The 19,704-nt window shown below is 43.1% G+C and overlaps 1 protein-coding gene across 4 annotated transcripts in view; it reads left to right on the forward strand.

The window, feature by feature from the left end:
• Positions 1 to 19,704, forward strand: part of AK5 (adenylate kinase 5) — a 263,749-nt gene that overhangs the window by 235,445 nt on the left and 8,600 nt on the right. For all 4 annotated transcript variants that reach the window (XM_003990243.6, XM_019837266.3, XM_011284927.4 and 1 more), the window contains one exon: positions 6,806 to 6,997. In XM_003990243.6, coding sequence (XP_003990292.2) covers positions 6,806 to 6,997 — 192 coding nt within the window. The remainder of the gene's footprint in view (positions 1 to 6,805; positions 6,998 to 19,704) is intronic.

Genomic DNA, 19,704 nt, shown 5'->3' on the forward strand with positions numbered 1-19,704 from the left:
CTGTTTTGAGCAGTGTCATTCACGTGGAGCCTCTTTGAAGCACGTCACTCATGGGGTCCAGAGTCTGAAAAGCTGGATTTTGCCTCTGCCATTTATTGGTGTGACCCTGGGCAAGTGAGACAACTTCTGATGACAATGCACCTGCCAAACCCTAATTTGAGGGTTTTGTGAGCACTGAATGACAAAACATGCAATGTTTTCTAAGCTATAAAAGGCTATAAAATATTGTCTACATTAGGGTGACTTATTTTTCAATCACACCTCACACAAATCTGTAAATCTCTACTCCGTCACACCTTTCTCCTTTGCCTGTAATGCAGGTAGTGCAAGGTGAAGGCTTTACACAGCCAGTGGTCTTTCCTGGCCTTTGGTGTGTATGAGTTCAAATACCCATATGATTTACCCTAAAGTAAAGCAGAAGGCCCCTCCCACTTTGGGCCCCATTCAGACAGTGTTAGAATGTGCAGAGCAGGAACCCCACAAGAACTCAGGAGTGAAAAAGAATTGTTAGCATGGCAACCGGGCAGGTTTAACCAATGCTAAATTCATGATTCCATTTCACAAAATACACGGGTGCCCCATTTAATTAATGAACTGGTGGCCTGCGGTGAGATCTACATAAATAATCTTCTACATAGTACTGGGAAGAGTTTTTAAAGATCAAGCATGGTATTGATTTCTCTCTGGGTACAGTGAATTTAGAAGATTCTACCGTCCCTTACTTAGGCTTATTTGCAAGGGAACACACGCAACCTTCCAAAGCAAGTACTTGCTTTAAACCTGACCAGAATAACAGAGATGATACAAATATACAGAATGAGCTGCTCTTAATTCGTTTATGCCCTGTAGGGACCCCGTCATTTGTTGAGTCCCCTCCAAATTACAGACAAGTAATTAATTTGAAATTTGGCAAAGACAAATACAGACACCTGATTTTCTCCAGAGATTCAGAGCAATCAGCCAGGTTGAGAGCACAGGGAGTGTTTCTTGTGCACTAATCAGGCCTACAACTGTTTGAAGCCATTGGGGCCTGGGATTGGCTGGTTTTAACCAGCCTTTCTGTGTCACAGAGACTGATGTGCCTGAAGCACAGGACCATATGTTGCCGAAAAGCCAGTTAGTTAGTTAGTTAGGCTGATGCTCTTGCATACCTATAGTCTTCTGAGTCTTCTGAGATACAAAGTCCTTTAAGGATTTAACTCCTGTACCTGACATTACCAAAGACCAAACACAAACTAGTATCCACAGCTTAAGGGTATGTCTGTGTATGATTTCTCTATTACCGTCCTATCTTCTGTTCCCAACAATGGCTTTGCCCCCATTGAATTAATGATCTGTGCCTTCAGTGTCCAGTATGGTATATTGGGAGAGGGGAAGGTGTCAGTGTATGTATATGTGTATGTGTGAAAGCGCATGTGTGTAGGGGTGTGTGTGTGTGTGTATGTGTGAGTGTGAGACAGGGGCAGAAGGAATATGAGGAAGGGGTTGGGGTTTCCGACCACCATCTCCATCCCACACTCCAGCTGACAACCCCTGGTCATAGTGACTGGTGTTAACAGGCCTGTATTAAGAGCCTGCTGTACAACCCACTGGCGACTCATTTAACTTTACGTATCTCAATTTCTTCTTCTATAAAATGTAAATTGAAAATGGCTACTACAGTGTCTCTCAGAAAGATTGGATGGGATCATTGAAGAGTGCCTGACACATTTATCAGCCTACATATGGTACTCAATAAATTGTTACAGTCTTTTCCAAAATTAGCGGTTTTTTTCTGACGGTAGAAATAAAAATCATATAGATATGAGACACTACAGAAAACTAGAAAACAAAGAAAAACTAATCACCCAGAGATAACTCCTGTTAACATCGTGATGTGTATTCTTCCAGTCTCTGTTCTACCCATTTTTATACAGATAATACCATACGGAATACATAACTAACAGAGTAATAGCTATTATTTTTTGAGCACTTAAAATATGCCAGGAATTGAACTACATGCTTTACATATGTCATTTTATTAATCTTTATAATCCCATCCAGTAGATATTATTATTTCCACTTTAGAGGGTTATTATCATCTCAAGGAGGGGGTGTGTGCTTAGCCTGGCTCTCTAGTGTGAAATGGAAATACTTTCTTGGGTTAACCCAACCTTTTGCTCAACAGCCAAAATAAACAGATACTAATGGAAGTAAATGCATGCGCTTGCTCTTGGCTTTTCCCTCCCAGAAGCCTCTTAGCTGAAATGGTGCCCTTACCTTGAGTATGCACATAGTATTCCTGGGTGTGTGAATGATGACATTACTTTATCCCTCTACCTGACTACTCTTCACTACCTTGTAACTCTTCCATCTACAGAATAAGTGATCCTGTTTACAAATGTATTCTAATTTTCAGGATGAGCTCTTAGCAAAAAAAAAAAAAAAAAAAAAAAAAATCTTATGAATCTGGCCAACGGACTTTCTAGTTGGTGTGTTCTAATTGCTTGGAATTGTGATAAAGCCGTGGGGAATACCTTGGGATTCTCCGCTTGAAATTTTCTGCCCTCTTCACCTGACTTCTAGTTCATTGTACAACTTTGAGCTGTGTAATGGCACTATGGGGGCAGAAGTTACGGTGGCAGCAGGGTGGTTTATTATTATTATTATTGTTATTGTTATTATTCAAGAATGCTGGATTAACCCCCTACCCCTACTATTGTGAGGTTCCCTGAGGGTATATACCTCTGGGGTGAGAGCAAATGAGAAATAGGCATGCCACTTTATTGTTAACCAGGGGCCCTTACCTCCCAGTGCAGTGAAACCATAAATATGCTGGTGCATGTGACTTAGGCTAAAAGTATGGGTGGAACTTCTGACTCCTTCTGAACCCAAATCTGACCAACAGGGCTTTTTACAGTTCAAAGGGATGAATATATTGCCAGGCTCCCATTTATGTAGTGCTTAAAATGTGCCAGGCACTTGATATCTATTAACTCATTTCATCCTGGCAATCATCCTATTAAGGTAGAAAGTATTGTCCTCATTTTAAAACGAGGAAAATGAGGCACCTGGAGAGAACAAGACGGCTATTATTCTCAACAAAAGAGAGTTTCTGGGTGGCATGCCCCTGCCCACTGGTAAATATGGCCTAACCAGTGTCCTGACTTAATCAGAAGAAAACCAAAGTGAGGGTCACAGGAGCTCAGGGTAAACTCCTCCTCCCACTGCACCTGCTGGAATTACTAAGGCAAAGTCATTCTCACAAGTCAACTGCAGCTGACATGCTCATACAGGTGGCTGCTCTCTGCTGGGATGAGGGCTCATCCCAGCTAGAACCCAAGAGGCAGCCAGAGCCAGCTTCTGCAACATAAAATGGCCTCAGACACCACCCACTTCCTTTCCCACTGTCTGGCCCCCCTCTCCTGGCCCCATTTTGCCCACCAGGCATCTGGCCTCAGCCCCATTCTGAAGGTGAAGTCCTCTAAGGTGAAGTCACCAGGCTTTGGAGCCACACACACAGCTGGCTAAGGACTGTCATTAACTAGTCCTCCGTGGCCTTGGGCAAGTTAACCTCCATTTCCTCTTGCTTAGAGGAGAGATAATACCTCCTGTCAGAGGGCTTAAGGGATGGCTGTACCTAAAGGCCTTTGCTACTGACATGTTGCTTGCCTGCTGTATGCCAGCTGCCCTTACAAGACACTTGTGCTCTAATGGGGATCTCCTGAATACAAAGGCTATAAGGAACCTGATGCTGCTGTGGCAGAATTCCAGGGATACCATCAGGGTGATATTGGGGGCAGAGAGTTGTCCCCAGGGCTCTGTGATTCACTCAGGCAAGGGGATAGCACTCTTCCATTCATGTGGTGTTAAAGGTTACCCACAGTCTAATGAAAAAGGGGCAGAGCTGGGACACAGAAAGCTACTCCAGAGGACTGTCTAAAGATATAGACAGATATATCAAAGTGTTTTGAAAAATAATTAAATGGTATTTCGTGCAAACATTTCATAAAATTTTACATACTATAAACATTAGTGGTACAGGCCACTTCCAAATGGGATGGCTTGCTCAATAGTATTTTATGCAGGATGGGAGCAGAGGGGCACCTGGGTGGCTCAGTCAGTTAAGCGTCTGACTTCAGCTCAGGTCATGATCTCGCATTTTGTGGGATCAAGCCCTGCGTAGGCTCTGTGCTGACAGCTTGGAGCCTGGAGCCTGCTTCGGATTCTGTCTCTTTCCCTCTCTGCTCCTCCCCCACTGGTGCTCTGTCTCTGTTTCTCTCTCTCTCTCTCTTTCTCAAAAATAAGTAAAACATTAAAAAAATTTTTGTTTCAATATAGGACAGGAACAGAGAAGAAAGGTTAGGTCAAACCCCATTGTCTTGGCACGAGAAAATGGCTTGGGAGAGTAGCTTCCCAAACTATTATTTTGTGAAGAATCGCCTGGTGATTTTCTTAAAATGCAAGACTGATTCAGTTGGTCAGGGATTGTACCTGCAACTGCCTTTCTAACATGCTCCCGAATGGTGCCTGTGCTGCTGGTCTATGAACCACACTCTTGAGAATCCATGTGGAAGACGAAACTACCTCTCAGTTCTGCACTGATTTGGGTCCAGAGGATCAATTACTGCCAGCTCCTGCTCAGATACACATTGTCTCTGTTTGTACCTGAATGGGTTCCTAAATTGTCTTTTCTGTCATCAAGACTGACCTGAAAATGCCCACAATTAGAAAAATCACCTCTTCTCACACAGACCCAACCAGAAATTGCTCCAGGGAGCCAAGCTCTAACTGAACCCTAGGCTGCCTCCTCAAGCTCGCCCTCTGCTGGTAGATACAGGTCATTTTCTTCCAAACCCAGCCTTTCAACGTTGCTCAAATGCCCATTTTTGTTTTCCAATTAATACAGGCAGAAAAGTTGCATGAACATATTCCGCAGGTTTATTTCACTCTTCTAGATTTTGGAGAATTTTTTCCTTGTATTTTAAAGGACATCCTATAGAGGGGGCAGATAAATGTCTGCTCAACACTTACTAGCAACTTACTTACCATTCCATGTTGCCTAAAAGTCCTCCTCCACCCTTTGTTCCCATCCATCCCGGGCACTTCCCACAGGGCTAGTGGCAAACCTTTGTTTACTCACAACCCGACCACTGCAAGATCGGGCGAGGGAGCAAGTTTCTTTTGATCCAAGGTTGGGGTTGGTAGTGGAGGCAACATAGACATGAAGACATCAGGAGCCAAAGAACATTTTTTTTTAATTTTTTTTTTAACGTTTATTTATTTTTGAGACAGAGAGAGACAGAGCATGAATGCGGGAGGGTCAGAGAGAGAGGGAGACACAGAATCTGAAACAGGCTCCAGGCTCCGAGCTGTCAGCACAGAGCCCGATGCGGGGCTTGAACTCACAGAGGTGAGATCATGACCTGGGCTGAAGTCGGACGCTCAACCGACTGAGCCACCCAGGCGCCCCATGGAGCCAAAGAACATTTAAGAGAAGGATAGGAAGATTGGGAGATTGGTGCTGCTGATCATATCATTATCATTGACTCACTAAAACATTTCTTCATCACTTCCCTACTATATGTAAGACTTATGACCAGGAGCCAAGCACCTGCTAACCCTGCACAAAGAGACTGTAGCCTCATAGGAGAAATAAACATCATAGCTAATACTTATGGAGTACCATATGCCAAGCAACACACTTACATTATTTTATTTTATTTTATTTTATTTTATTTTATTTTATTTTATTTAACCCTCACAGCAATTCTGTGATCATCCTCATTGCACAAATGAGAAAAGTAGGGTGCGGAGAAGTTGAGTGATACTTCCGGTTAATAATGAAATCAAGTAGCTTAAAATTCAATCTGTTATCTTCTCTAGGAGTGTTCTGGGGTTCGATGGGCTTGGCTGGGGTTCGATGGGGTTCTCATTTGAAGCCCTTCACACAGTTGACTTTATACAGTCAGATAATGGCTAAGGCCGGTATATATACCTACAGCCAGGGCTGGGATGTCTAAAACAGTCTAGAGTTGGCTGGGTATCTCTGTTCACAAGGCCTCTCCATGTGGCTAGCTTGGGCTTCCTCATGGCTTAGCAATCAGAATAGTTGGACATCTTAGACGATAGTCAACCAGGCAAGAACTGCAAGATTTCTTAGGATCTTGCTTCTAAAAGCATATGGTATCATTCCCATTGTATTCTGTTGGTCCAAATTGTTACAGGTCAGGCCAGAGTCAGGAAGTAGAGTTATGGGCTCTATGTCTCTGTGAGGGAAGAGCTCAAAGTACATCAAGAGAAGGAATTGGTGAAGACTACCTTAGAGACAAGTCACCACACCAGGATTTGACCCTAAACAACCTGACTCCAACCTTTGTGTATTCAACCATTATGTTCTACTGACTTCACATAAAACAGACACAGTCACACCATGCTCCTGGTGGTTGTGTAAGATAGAATGGGGTACAAAGGAGGAAGTGATTAGCTCTGCCTCAGTAGGTCAGGGAAGGCTTCCCAAAGGAAACTCCCCTTAGTGTGGAGGACAGATTACAACTGCATTGGGTAGAATTCTATATGATCCCTATATTCTATGAGTTGACAAAAGCTGAGGGCAAGAGACAGCTCAGAGGCAGCATGTGGAAAGCCACTGACCTGGAAAAGAGGAGCCATGAAGTCCGGTCCCAGCTCTGCCCCATTGTAGTTCTGGGACCTTGAGAGGAACCAGTAGACCAGGAAGGGAAAGAAATAGGGGTCTCAGGCCTTTCCAGAATATCACAGAGTGGAATTTCTGACTATGTTATGCTTCCCCCCCCCCCCGCCCCAGATTGGAGACCCGCACCTGGTGATCTGTATGGACTGCTCAGCAGACACCATGACCAACCGCCTTCTCCAGAGGAACCAGAGCAGCCCTCTGGTGGAAAACAACACCACCACCATTGCCAAGCGCCTTGAAACCTACTACCGAGCATCCATCCCTGTGATTGCCTACTATGAGATGAAAACACAGCTACATAAGGTGAAACATTTCACTTTTCTCCAAAATGAGCCAGTTACCCCTCCCCCTTTTTCTTTTTTCAAGAAAAGAAAAAAACGGTAAATTTTGGTCAAGGGATCTGGGAATTAGAGCTGCATACAGCTGCACCATTTGAGCCAAAATATTTACTCTCTTCACCTTTGTATAAATCAAAGTTAATTATCTGTCATAATACAGACCATAAAAAGTTGGTCATACAGTTCTCACAGATGCCATTAAATTTGCTAAGAACAACTCCTTTTTCCAGTATAGAGCAAGGGAAGGAGGGAGGCATGGATGAGGCATAAAGTTCTGTCTTCTAGATCTCAGCTGAATAGATGGCCCAAAAGGCCTCTTCTAGATTTAAGATGCAGTGACTTTGAATCTCCAGATTTTTACATGGTTCATAATTGGCACTTGGAATTCTTGCAATAACTGTTATTGAGAAAAGCAGCATTTGGGGCCAAGAGGGCAGGTAGTTTGGTACAACAGTGAAAATCCTGTGGGGAAATGTGGATAGTGTCAACCTAATGATCACAGGTGATAATCCCTGGTGAATCACCATTAATTTCATGAATTTGGGAAAACTACCCAGTCCCCCTTCATCCACTCATCTAAAAAACATGTCTGAAGCACTCCTGTGGGCCATCCATTGCCCTAGGGGTTTGGATACAGAAAATAGATGCAGTTCTTGCCTGCTAGAGCTTCAGGTTTTAGTAGGGGAGATAGACAAACCTCTGATCACAATATAGGGTCAAAGTGAGCACATAGTGAGTTCCAGGGGCCCTTGAAACCAGTCTAAAGGGACAGGAAAGGCATCAAGGAAGGTCACTGGAGAACTAAGAGGGGTGATGTGAAAGGAGCAGGGCACCCCACACGGAAGGAGCCCCAAGTGAAAAGGGTCAGGAGGAACAAGGAACTCAGCTTGGCTGTGACACAAAGTGCCAAGGAAAAGAGGAACAAGAGATGGAGATGGAGAGAGAAGCATGGACCAGATCAGGATGACCTTCATGCAGAGACAAGTAACTGTCCTGTTGTTGATGGGACAGGGGCAGACACAATCAGGGGTTGAGACAGAATGTTCAGTCCATCACCCTTGTGGAGAACCGATCCTGAGAAGGTAGGGCCAGGAGACCACTGGGAGGGTGGGACCCAAAGCACAATAGAGAAAGTGGACACCTACTTTCTGCTATTCACAGGAAGTTAGTAGGAGACATCAGTCATAAATAACACACTTGTCTCTGAAGCAGCTACATCAATTCTTTGGCAGCAACCATTGCTCATGAATCTCATCTTCTAAACCTGTTAATGGTCATTTTCCAGAATCCTAGGAACTTATCCCTGGGTGTAGAAGTCTGAAAGGTGCCCCTTGATGTAACTCAGGGATATCAAATACATGGCATGAGAGCCACCATCCCCAGCTTCCATAACCAAGGCAGACATTGCTAATCCACTCTTCCCTGCAGGACCCAGATGTGGCCTCTGAATGTTTGTTAGCACAGCACTCAGGCTGCTACTACCAATTAATAGGACTTGATATGCAAGATGAAATCTATTTGCCCTGCTTTGTGTAACCTCTGGTTGCCACATAAAAACAAACAAACAAAAAACTTACGTTAAAAAAAACAAGCAAAAAAAAAAGTACATTATGTAAGAACAGAGTCTTAAGAATTCAGTGTTGCAAAAGCCTTTACAAGATTAGTGATTTCCACCCTTTGTGCAGCCTGGAACACATAAGAAAATTATCCAGATAGAAGAGAAATTCTTCCATTTTCGATGTGTACAGGTCAAAAAATCCCTAAGTAATTGAGAGCTTAACCACTGGCAGAGTCAGAAAATCTCTTTTCTCCCCCTCGTGTATCATTCCAACCTAAATTCTACACACTCACAAATGATTGGGACATGGATACAGGACTAACTGAGTTCTCAGATAAATCTGAGTTCTGGATTCTTCCCCAGAAATATCTAAGTTAGTGGAAAATGAAGTTTCCAGTTCCATTGGAATCATCTCATCAGCTTTCCATGCATTTTGGAGACACTGGCAGCTGGGTCTGCAGTGAGGTGACATTTATGATCCGCTTAGCAAATATTTAAGACTGACTCCAGAGCAGTGTGGCTCCAGCCCACAGGACTCCCAGGGGGCCTCTCAGAGGAAGTGCTTTGTGCCTTTGTGCCACTGCCTCTGCCCAACTGGATGAAGGAGCTCCGTCCCCAACTTTGTGGGGTTCGGGGGCACAGCAAGGGTTCTGGGTGCAGGGAAGTGAGACTTGTTTGCGGATGCCTGTGGGGTTTGCCAGCGGTGGGGCTACCTGGGGACTGGAGGAGAAGCAGGGGAAGGGGACAAGCTTGGGGAAGAGGAAACCTCTGTCCCTTCATGCTCTCTGGGCTCTGGGCTCCTGTCCCGGCTTCTTTTTTGTTGTATTTTTTTTTTAATTTTCTTTTTTATTTTTTAAAATTTATATCCAACTTAGCATATAGTGAAACAATGATTTCAGAAGTAAATTCCTTAATGCCCCTTACCTATTTAGCTCATCCCCCACTCCCACAATCCCTCCAGCAACCCTCTGTTTGTTTTCTATATTTAAGGGTCTCTTCTGTTTTGTCCCTCTCCCTGTTTTTATATTATTTTTGTTTCTCTTCCCTTATGTTCATTTGTTTCTCTCTTAAAGTCCTCAGATGAGTGAAGTCATATGATTCTTGTCTTTCTCTGACTAATTTCACTTAGCATAATTCCCTCCAGTTCCATCCACATAGTTGCAAATGGCAAGATTTCATTCTTTTTGATTGCCAAGTAGAAATCCATTGTATATATATACCACATCGTCTTTATCCATTTATCCATCAATGGACATTTGGGCTCTTTCCATACTTTGGCTATTGTTGATAGTGCTGCTATAAACATGGGGGTGCATGTGTCCCTTCAAAACAGCACACCTATATCCCGTGGATAAATGCCTAGTAGTGCAATTGCTGGGTCGTAGGGTAGTTCTATTTTTAGTATTTTGAGGAACCTCCATACTGTTTTCCAGAGTGGCTGCACCAGCTTGCATTCCCACCAATAATGCAAAAGAGATCCTCTTTCTCCGCATCCTCGCCAACATCTGTTGTTACCTGAGTTGTTCATGTTAGCCATTCTGACAGGTGTCAGGTGGTATCTCATTGTGGCTTTGAGTTGCATTTCCCTGATGATGAGTGACGTTGAGCATTTTTCCATGTGTCAGTTGGCCACCTGGATGTCTTCTTTGGAGAAGTGTCTATTCATGCCTTTTGCCCATTTCTTCACTGGATTATTTGATTTTGGGGTGTTGAGTTTGAGAAGTTCTTTCTAGATTTTAGATACTACCCCTTTATCTGATATGTCATTTGCAAATAACTTCTCCCATTCTGTCAGTTGCCTTTTAGTTTTGCTGATTGTTTCCTTCGCTGTGCAGAAGCTTTTTATTTTGATGAGGTCCCAGTAGTTCATTTTTGCTTTTGTTTCCCTTGCCTCTGGAGACGTGTTGAGTAAGAAGTTGCTGCAGCCAAGGTCAAAGAGGTTGTTGCCTGCTTTCTCCTCAAGGATTTTGATGGCTTCCTGTCTTACATTTAGGTCTTTCATCCATTTTGAGCTTATTTTTGTATCTGGTGTAAGAAAGTGGTCCAGGTTCATTCTTCTGCATGTCACTGTCCAGTTTTCCCAGCACCACTTGCTGAAGAGACTGTCTTTATTCCATTGGATATTCTTTCCTGCTTTGTCAAAGATTAGTTGGCCATACATTCGTGGGTCCATTTTGGGGTTCTTTTTTCTGTTCCATTGATCTGAGTATCTGTTCTTGTGCCAGTACCATACTGTCTTGATGATTACAACTTTATAGTATAGCTTGAAGTCCGGGATTGTGATGCCTCCTGCTTTGGTTTTCTTTTCCAAGATCGCGTTGGCTATTCAGGGTCTTGTCTGGTTCCATACAAATTTTAGGATTATTTGCTCTAGCTCTGTGAAGAATGCTGGTGTTACTTTGATAGGGATTGCATTGAATATGTAGATTGCTTTGGGTAGTATTGGCATTTTAACAATATTTGCTCTTCCTATCCAGGAGCATGGAATCTTTTTCCATTTTTTTGTTTCTTCTTCAATTTCTTTCATAAGCTTTCTATAGTTTTCAGCGTATAAATTTTCACCTCTTTGATTAGATTTATTCCTAGTTATTTTATGGTTTTTGTTGCAACTATAAATGGGATCGATTCCTTGATTCCTTTTTCTGTCGCTTCATTGTTGGTGTATAGGAATGCAACCGATTTCTGTGTGTTGATTTTATATCCTGCAACTTTGCTGAATTCATGGATCAATTCTAGCAGTTTTTTGGTGGAATCTTGTGGGTTTTCCATATAGAGTATCATGTCATCTGCGAAGAGTGAAAGTTTGACCTCCTCCTGGCCGACTTGGATGCCTTTTATTTCTTTGTGTTGTCTGACTGCAGAGGCTAAGACTTCCAATACTATGTTGAATAACAGTGGTGAGAGTGGACATCCCTGTCTTGTTCCTGACCTTAGGGGGAAGGCTCTCAGTTTTTCCCCATTGAGGATGATATTAGCGTTGGGTCATTCATATATGGCTTTTATGATCTCGAGGTATCCTCCTTCTACCCCTAGTTTCTTGAGGATTTTTATCAAGAAAGGATACTGTATTTTGTCAAATGCTTTCTCTGCATCTATTGAGAGGATCATATGGTTCTTGTCCTTTCTTTTATTGATGTGATGAATCACATTAATTGTTTTGTGGATATCGAACCAGCCCTGCATCCCAGGTATAAATCCCGCTTGGTCGTGGTGAATAATTTTTTTAATGTATTGTTGGATCCGGTTGGCTAATATCTTGTTGAGGATTTTTGCATCCATTTTCATCAGGGAAATTGGTCTATAGTTCTCTGCCCTGGCATCTTGCAACAGCTTCATCTCCCCCTGGATTCTAAGTGACAGTTTGATGTTCTTTGGATTGTTAGCACCTCCTCCCCATCTCGTTGGTTTATTGAGCCCAAGGCAGGGTCGGATACCATCCAGGTGGGTTCTTGGATCATTTAAGGAGTTTTCTTAAAATTTAGGTAGGAGTGGTGAATGCACTTCTAGATGCAAGCAAGACAAACCAGTAGTTCAGTGAAATTTACTTAGGAATTAGAGACACGTCATGGGCCAGCGCAGAAATAGACCACCCTGCACAAGCACTTCCTTCAGGCCTCCGTGTTGCCCAGTTACCCATCGGCTGACACCCCTGCCTAACAACGGTCAGCCCTTTTGGCCGCCAGCTAGCTGAAAAAAGTGCAATGCAATTTCAGACAAAGGTACCCAAAAAGTAAAGGGGAATTTGCACAGCCACTGCCTTACTATTTATGCCTTTATTATGCCATCATTATACAACACAGTTAGAACTCCTTAGAACATAAACCAGGGGATAGAGGCATACGTGATACAGATGGATCCCCTGACTTTCCAAGTGTTTTCCCTGTCTCATAAAGGCAGCTTCGCTCTGCATCTGAGAAACACAGCTTTTCTTCATCCACTCTCTTCTCCCTGTGCTCAGGGCAGACATCATTAATCAACCGTGGCACTGCTTTCCTATGAGTCTGGACAGCTGCCATAGAAACTGTCCCAACACAGCAGTAGGATAGCCACGCCCACTCACTAGAATTAACCCCTAAAAGGAAGTGTTTATTTTATCTTGAGTGAGAGGATTCATTATTTAAGAAGAAAGAAAATAAGGAAGGAAGAAAGAAAGGAGGGAAGGAAAGAAGGAAGGAAGGAAGGAAGGAAGGAAGGAAGGAAGGAAGGAAGGCAGGCAGGCAGTAAGGAATAAAAACTGAAATATAGCAATTCAGGGTAAAAAGCACAGCAACTGGCCAAAGACCTTTGGTGGAGAAAATACTGCCCTGGACCTCAGAAAGCCTGATGTGTTGTGTGAAGGAGCTTTGTGAATTTGGGTGAGTGATTTCACTGTGTAACCTCTCCCTTCTTCATCCTAAACTAAGATGGATGGACAGAATAGGACCTCCTGGACTCCTCCAGGCCTATCACCTTATATTCTTTCTATATAAGAAGATTATAGATTTTTGTTCTTTTTTTTATTTGAGAGAAAGAGTGTGCACACAAGGCAGGGAGAGGGGCAGAGACAATGGCAGAGGGAGGGAGGGAAGGAGAGAGGGAGAGAAAGAGAAAGAGAGAATTTTAAGCAGGCTCCATGCTTAGCCAGAGCCCAACTCAGGGCTTAATCCCATGACCTTAACCCAGGGCTTAATCATGACATGAGCTGAAATCACAAGTCGGACACTCAATTGACTGAGCCACCCAGGTGCCCCTATATTATTTTCTAATCATAAAAGTAATACAAACTTATTTTAGAAAATATAAAAACTAGGTAGAGCCACCACTCAGAGGCAAACATTCTAGAGTATCTCCTCCAAAACTTTATTTATTTATTTATTTATTTATTTATTTATTTATTTATTTATTTTTGAGACAGAGAGAGACAGAGCATGAACAGGGGAGGGTCAGAGAGAGGGAGACACAGAATCCGAAACCGGCTCTAGGCTCTGAGCTGTCAGCACAGAGCCCGATATGGGGCTCGAACTCATGGACCGCGAGATCATGACCTGAGCCGAAGTTGGCTGCTTAACCGACTGAGCCACCCAGGCGCCCCTCAAAATCATTTTTTAAAGACATTTTTTGATGTTTATTTAAAATTTTTTTAAATATTTATTTATTTTTGAGACAGGGAAAGACAGAGCATAAACAGGGGAGGGTCAGAGAGAGGGAAACACAGAATCTGAAACAGGCTCCAGGCTCTGAGCTGTCAGCACAGAGCCCTATGCAGGGCTCGAACTCATGGACCGCAAGATCATGACCTGAGCTGAAGTCGGACGCTTAACCGACTGAGCCACCCAGGTGTCCCTGTTTCCTCCAAATCTTACTGCTATGAATTTTTAAAACATGATTGTAGCTGTAGATCTATCGATTAGGGCTCCTTGCTTGTAGATAAGAGCCACCAACTCCAGCCTGACCCAAAACACAAAACTTGATGATAAGCTATGCAGTCCACAGCTGAAACACAGCAGGCCCAAGAACGCTGTGGGACCAGGTCTCTCTTGCTTTTCACACATGCCTTCTTCTCTCGTCATCCGGATTTTTCTTTCTTTGGCCCAGAAGCCAGAATATGGCCACCCTACAAGCGCTGCGTCCACATGTGAGCACAACAGCTCCAAATTCAGGCAGAAATGTTGTGAATTGCTTTGCTTTGCTCACAGCCTTCTCCCTGCTCCTCTCTGGCCAGGCAGGCGTGGTCATTTGTTGTGTGATACTTTGTTGAGTGCGCACTGCATGTCAGATACTGTTCTCGTTGCTGGGGACACAGCAATAACCAAGATAAACCCCTCACTGAAAAGGTAAAAATGGCACATAAGAAAGTAAAATAATTGCTGATAGGATCATCTCTATGCATAAAACAAAACAGACTAAGGTGTTGGGGGTGAGTATTTTAGGTGTGTGTGTTGGGAAAGTCTCCGAAGAGGTAGCATTTGCATTAAAACCTGACCCATATACACACACATGGCTGCCTGGGACTCCTCCCTGGGAACTGGGTGGGGGATAAGGTATTCCCAGAAGAGAAGGGCTTGTTGTGAGCTGGGAGAAACGCCAGAAATAGCTACCTCCAGTGGCATATGCAGAATTGTATAAACTGATATTTCAAACTTCTCTTTTTGCTAACTATAAAAGTAACAGCTACTTTTAAAAAAGAAATACACTTTAAAATCTAGGAGTATAAAGATAAGAATTCTTCTGTCCAAAGATAACCTAACTAAGGAACATTTTGATATATTTCTTACATTTGTTTTTCTCCACTTGTTTCATACTTTTTCTTCATGGTATAATCAGCCCAGAAACACCCCAGGCCATAGATGAAGAGGGCTTGATAACAGATGATAACTGTCCCTGGGCTATTCATTAGTCTTAATTAAAAAAAAAAAAAAAAAAAGGAGGGGCCGCCTGTGTGGCTCAGTCAGTTAAGCGTCTGACTCAATCTCTGCTCGGGTCATGATCTCACCGTTCGTGGGATCAGCCCTGTGTCCGGTTCCTCACTGACAGTGAGGAGCCTGCTTGGGATTCTGTCCCCCTCTCTCACTGCCCCTGTGCCACTCCCTCTCTCTCTCAAAATAAATAAATAAACTTAAGAAAAAAAAAGAGGCCAATGACTCATTACACATGCAGTTTTACAGATGCAGGAAATTGAGTTCCTTGGCAACTCTCTCTGCTTTTATAGAGGAGAAATTAAGTTTTCTTGTTGGGCAATTTTTCTGCTACAGTGTCCCAACTTCATAAAGAGTTTAGCCATTTTTAGTAAGTCCTGAAATAGTGCAACACCCATTGTTCTTCTGGGTAGTCATCCAACCTAACAGGGGACTTCTTGTGAACCAGAGATAAAGAATGAGAAATGCAGCTGCTGGCACTACCATGGAGGAGTGGAGGCAGAAGGCACCTAAGGTCAGACCTCACCCCTTGATAACCCTTAATGGACTGGATCCCTAAGTGTGCAGTCTAACACAAGTAAAGGAAAACCCAAAATTACTTTTATACTTGGAATTCTCTGTACTTGAGTTCTTAAATGTTCCTTAAAGTTTATTTATTTTGAGAGAGAGAGAGAATGTGTGTGAGTGGGAGAGGAGCAGAGAGGAAGAGAGAAAATCCCAAGCAGGCTCTGAGGTGTCAGCACAGACCCCAGCTTGGGGCTCGATCCCACAAACCATGAGATCATGACCTGAGCCGAGATCAAGAGTAAGAATCAGACCCTTAACTGACTGAGCCAGCCAGGCGCCCCTTGAGTTCTTAATTTTGATTCTTCCTTCGGTTGGCTAAAATAACTCAAACTAGTTTTTAGTTCAATTTTTCTGTGAACATCTGAGAATATTGCTTTAGTGGCTTTATACACACATATCAGTGTCACTGAATATAAAACTTTTAGGTCATGATATATTTCTATCAAAATGGAGAAAACATGCTCCACTGTTTCCAAGCATTTAGTATTATGGAGGAAAAGGCATAGACAAATTCGGAAGTCAACTTTCTTCAGCTGGTATCTTTAAAGATTTTTTTTTTTCAATTTTTCCATGTCATTCAAAACTTCTGTCCAGATATCAGTCTCACTTCACCAATTCCCGCTGGCAGAGACACCTTTTTTTGTTTGTTTAACTTGAGAGTTTGGGGTATTCTTTATTTTTTTATGTACCTTATTCCTTTTTTCTCCTCAAATCTCCTCAACACCAAATTCTTAGGTCTCACTCTGTTCCTTCTATATTAGCTCTGTCCTAGAGAAATATAATGTGACCCATATATGCAATTTTAAGTTTTCTAGTAGCCATATTTTAAACACTAAAAAGAGGGGCACGTGGGTGGCTCAGTCGGTTAAGCATCCGACTTGGGCTCAGCTCATGATCTCTTGGTTTGTGGTTCTGAGCCCCATGTCGGGCTGTGTGCTGACAGCTCACAGCCTGGACCCTGCTTCAGTTTCTGTGTCTCCCTCTCTCTCTGCCCCTCCCCAGGTTGTGCTCTGTCTCTCTCTCTCCCAAAAATGAATAAATGTTTTTTAAAAAATTTAAACAGGAAAAAGAAACGGGTGATGCTGATGTTGTTATCAAGTCTTTGAAATCTAGTGTGTATTTGAGCTGACAGCACAGCTCAGTTCAGAGTAGCCACACACCTCAAGTGCTCGAGAGCAACACATGGCAGTGATTTCTGCATTGGAGAGCACAGTTCTCAATCTATAACCCACTCTGTTGTTTTCATTTCTGTGCTCTCGACTTTCTAGGAAAAAAACCCAAATGTGTCTTCCACCATTTCGGTTCAGCTTTTCACACTATTGTTCCTGCTCCCTAGTTATCAGTATTTATCTTAATTCTCATGTGTGTTTTCTGTTTGCCCCGGCTCATTCTTTTCTTCTTATGCTGTTGCCTTTTCACCAAGCCTGTTCTCATTTCATGACCGCCTGCTCTTACTTCATAGCAGCCATGTCTTCTTACATACAGTTTAAACTAGCAGTAGTATCCATTAACTTTCCCTCCTGTGTGTTTGTATAGCACTGTTTCTTTCTCCATCTTTGTATTTATCATTCTTCATTATAATTACTTCTTTACATGTCTGTGGCCACCAATGGAAAGTAAATTCTGTAGTGGGAAGAATTAGGTCTGTCTTGTTCACACCTTTATCCCCAGAGTGTAGCATAATGCCTGGCACATGAGAAAAAAAAAAAAAAAAAACTACTCAATAAATATTTAATGTTGAGTATTCAAAAAATTGTATTTAAAACTTTTCTAGTTTCTATATTATATGATTATCAGAGATCTTCTTTCCTTCTGAATCTCTGGAATAGTGTGCCCTTTGTCTGTTTCTAGTTTTTTCCCCCCAGAAACCTCAGTTTGTTTAAGTTTACACATCCTCTATATTCTGATTATCTATCGCTGTGTAACAAGCCATTCCACAACTTAGTGGCATAAATCAACAGTGGCATAAATCAATAGTTGTGGCTTCTGTGCTTCGGGAGTTTGGAAAAAGCACAGTAGGGATGGTACTTCTTGGCTCCATGGCATTTGGGGCTCAACTGGGATGACTCAAACTGGGGGCTCCCACGGAGAGGGCTGCTATGTCCAATTCAAAGATGGAACCTCATTCACATGTCTGGTGCCTGAACCGGGCTGGCTTAGCTGGAACAGCCAGACACCTGCACGTGACCTCTCTAGAATGGCTTGCACTTCTCACAGCACTGCTCCTGGGTTCCAAAGGGTGGTACCCCAACGGGAGCCTCCAGTGAGTGAATGTTCCCAAAGGCCAAGGCAGGAGCTGCAAGGCTTCTTCTGGCCACGCCAAGATCACACAGCCTCACTTCTACTGCATTCTTTTGGTTCTAAGAATGTCCCTAAGGCCAGCCCAGGTTCAAGGGGGAGGGGATTAGTTCGTCTCTTGATGAGTGAGTAGCAAGGTCATATTCAGAAGAGTATGTGGGGTGGGAGATATTGTTGCAACCATCTTTGGAAACTATAATTTGCTATGTCCTTCAATTAGGAGGTGGGGTCAAGGGAATCTAATGGCCCACATGATGTGCAGGTGATTGTTAATCTTACTTTATGTGTGCTTGAGGACCAGCGGCACTCAGGTCTGGTCCTGTTGGATCTCATGCTGGAAGGCACACTGGGGTGCATCAGGGAGGCTCACACCGAATGTGGGACTTGGGGGTTGAGGCGCGCTGAGCAGGACCACTACCACCCCGAGATGCACTTGCTCCTATGCCTCTTCCTGCTTCCCCTCCTGTGTCAGGATCCATCCTTTGGGACATGTTACTCCCTCTCTCTTTAGTTGTTCTTTTGGTAATACAATCTTAAATTAGATTTAGAAAAAGATGTCCTGGTGGGACTTAGGGAGAACCACTCTTGTCTTTGAAAGTCGTAACCACATAGCAGAATGGCAGATGCCTGCTTCTCTGGTCATTTTCTAAGTCAGGAGCAGATTATGGAATCTAAATCCACTGGCAACAGGTAGCAATCCAAGTTTTCAGAATTCTGTAGCCATTCATCTTTTTCTGGGTCTCCATGGGTATTTTGGTGGGAAACTGGGAGAGGCTGTAGCAAGGGGTGCTCACCAGATCCTATGCCGCAGGAGGTGAGAGGGGGTTTCTCTTCAGATTCTCTGAAGATCAAACAGACTAAGTAGAGAAAAGCATTAGCAGGTGATTCAGTGGTCCCAGCTGTGTTAAAACTGTCAAGTGTTCACATTGGTGGCTTATTTCAAATCCTTATTTCAAAGGATTTTTTTTTTAATTACTAAAGTAATAAGTACTTAATATAATAAGCAAGGAGTAGAAGTATCTGTGTATGTGTGTATAAATGTATATATAAATAAAACAATTAGCAATGCCTTGATACCTCCAACCTTACTCCCCTCGAATAACCAGCGTGAACAGTTTATTGTGTATCTTTCTACCTTCCCTCCCCAATCCTACTCTTCCTCCTCCTGTCTCTCCCTCCTTTTCTGTCTCCCCCCCACACACTCTCTCTCTCTCTCTCTCTCTCTCTCTCTCTCTCTCTCTCTTTCTCTGACCCTGACCAATCTACTTTGTATAAATACACATACCCCATGGTGGAAAGTTCTGATTTCATGAAAATACTATCCTGTACACATTTCTCTGGAAGCCAATACAGACGTCACAGTGTTTTCTTTTTAGTAGTCATGTAATATTCTATAACATGGATATCCTATAATTTGTTCAACCGGTTTGTTTCTAGTTTGGTTGTTTTGTCTACTACTAACAACTGTGCAGGAACTGGAACACCCTTATTTAGGCTTTTGTGTCTAGTAGGAGAGATTGTTGAGCTATTTTAAGCAGTCTTTTTTTAACCCATTCTTTTGCACTTCCTTCTCTCTCCATGTCCCCCTGAGAAGAGTTTTTTGAATGCAGAAAAGCTTCTGGACTTCTCAGTTCCTGGCTATTTGGCCTCTTCTATCAATGCCCCTCCCCCGCTGAGTTTGCTTCTCGGTTCTGAGTGTGAAGCGTGCTGGGTTCGGGCTGGAGCTGCCCTGGGTGAGTGCCAGTAGCAGCCTGGGTTTGGAGACAGCTCTCCATCCTCCTGCCTGCCCAGTAAAAAGAGGTGCACGAAAGGGCAGGTGACTTCAAGGAGCCCCAAGGTTCTGTCCTCTCACCT

Source organism: Felis catus, chromosome C1 (genome assembly GCF_018350175.1).
Source record: "Felis catus isolate Fca126 chromosome C1, F.catus_Fca126_mat1.0, whole genome shotgun sequence".
Classification (NCBI taxonomy): Eukaryota; Metazoa; Chordata; class Mammalia; order Carnivora; family Felidae; genus Felis; species Felis catus.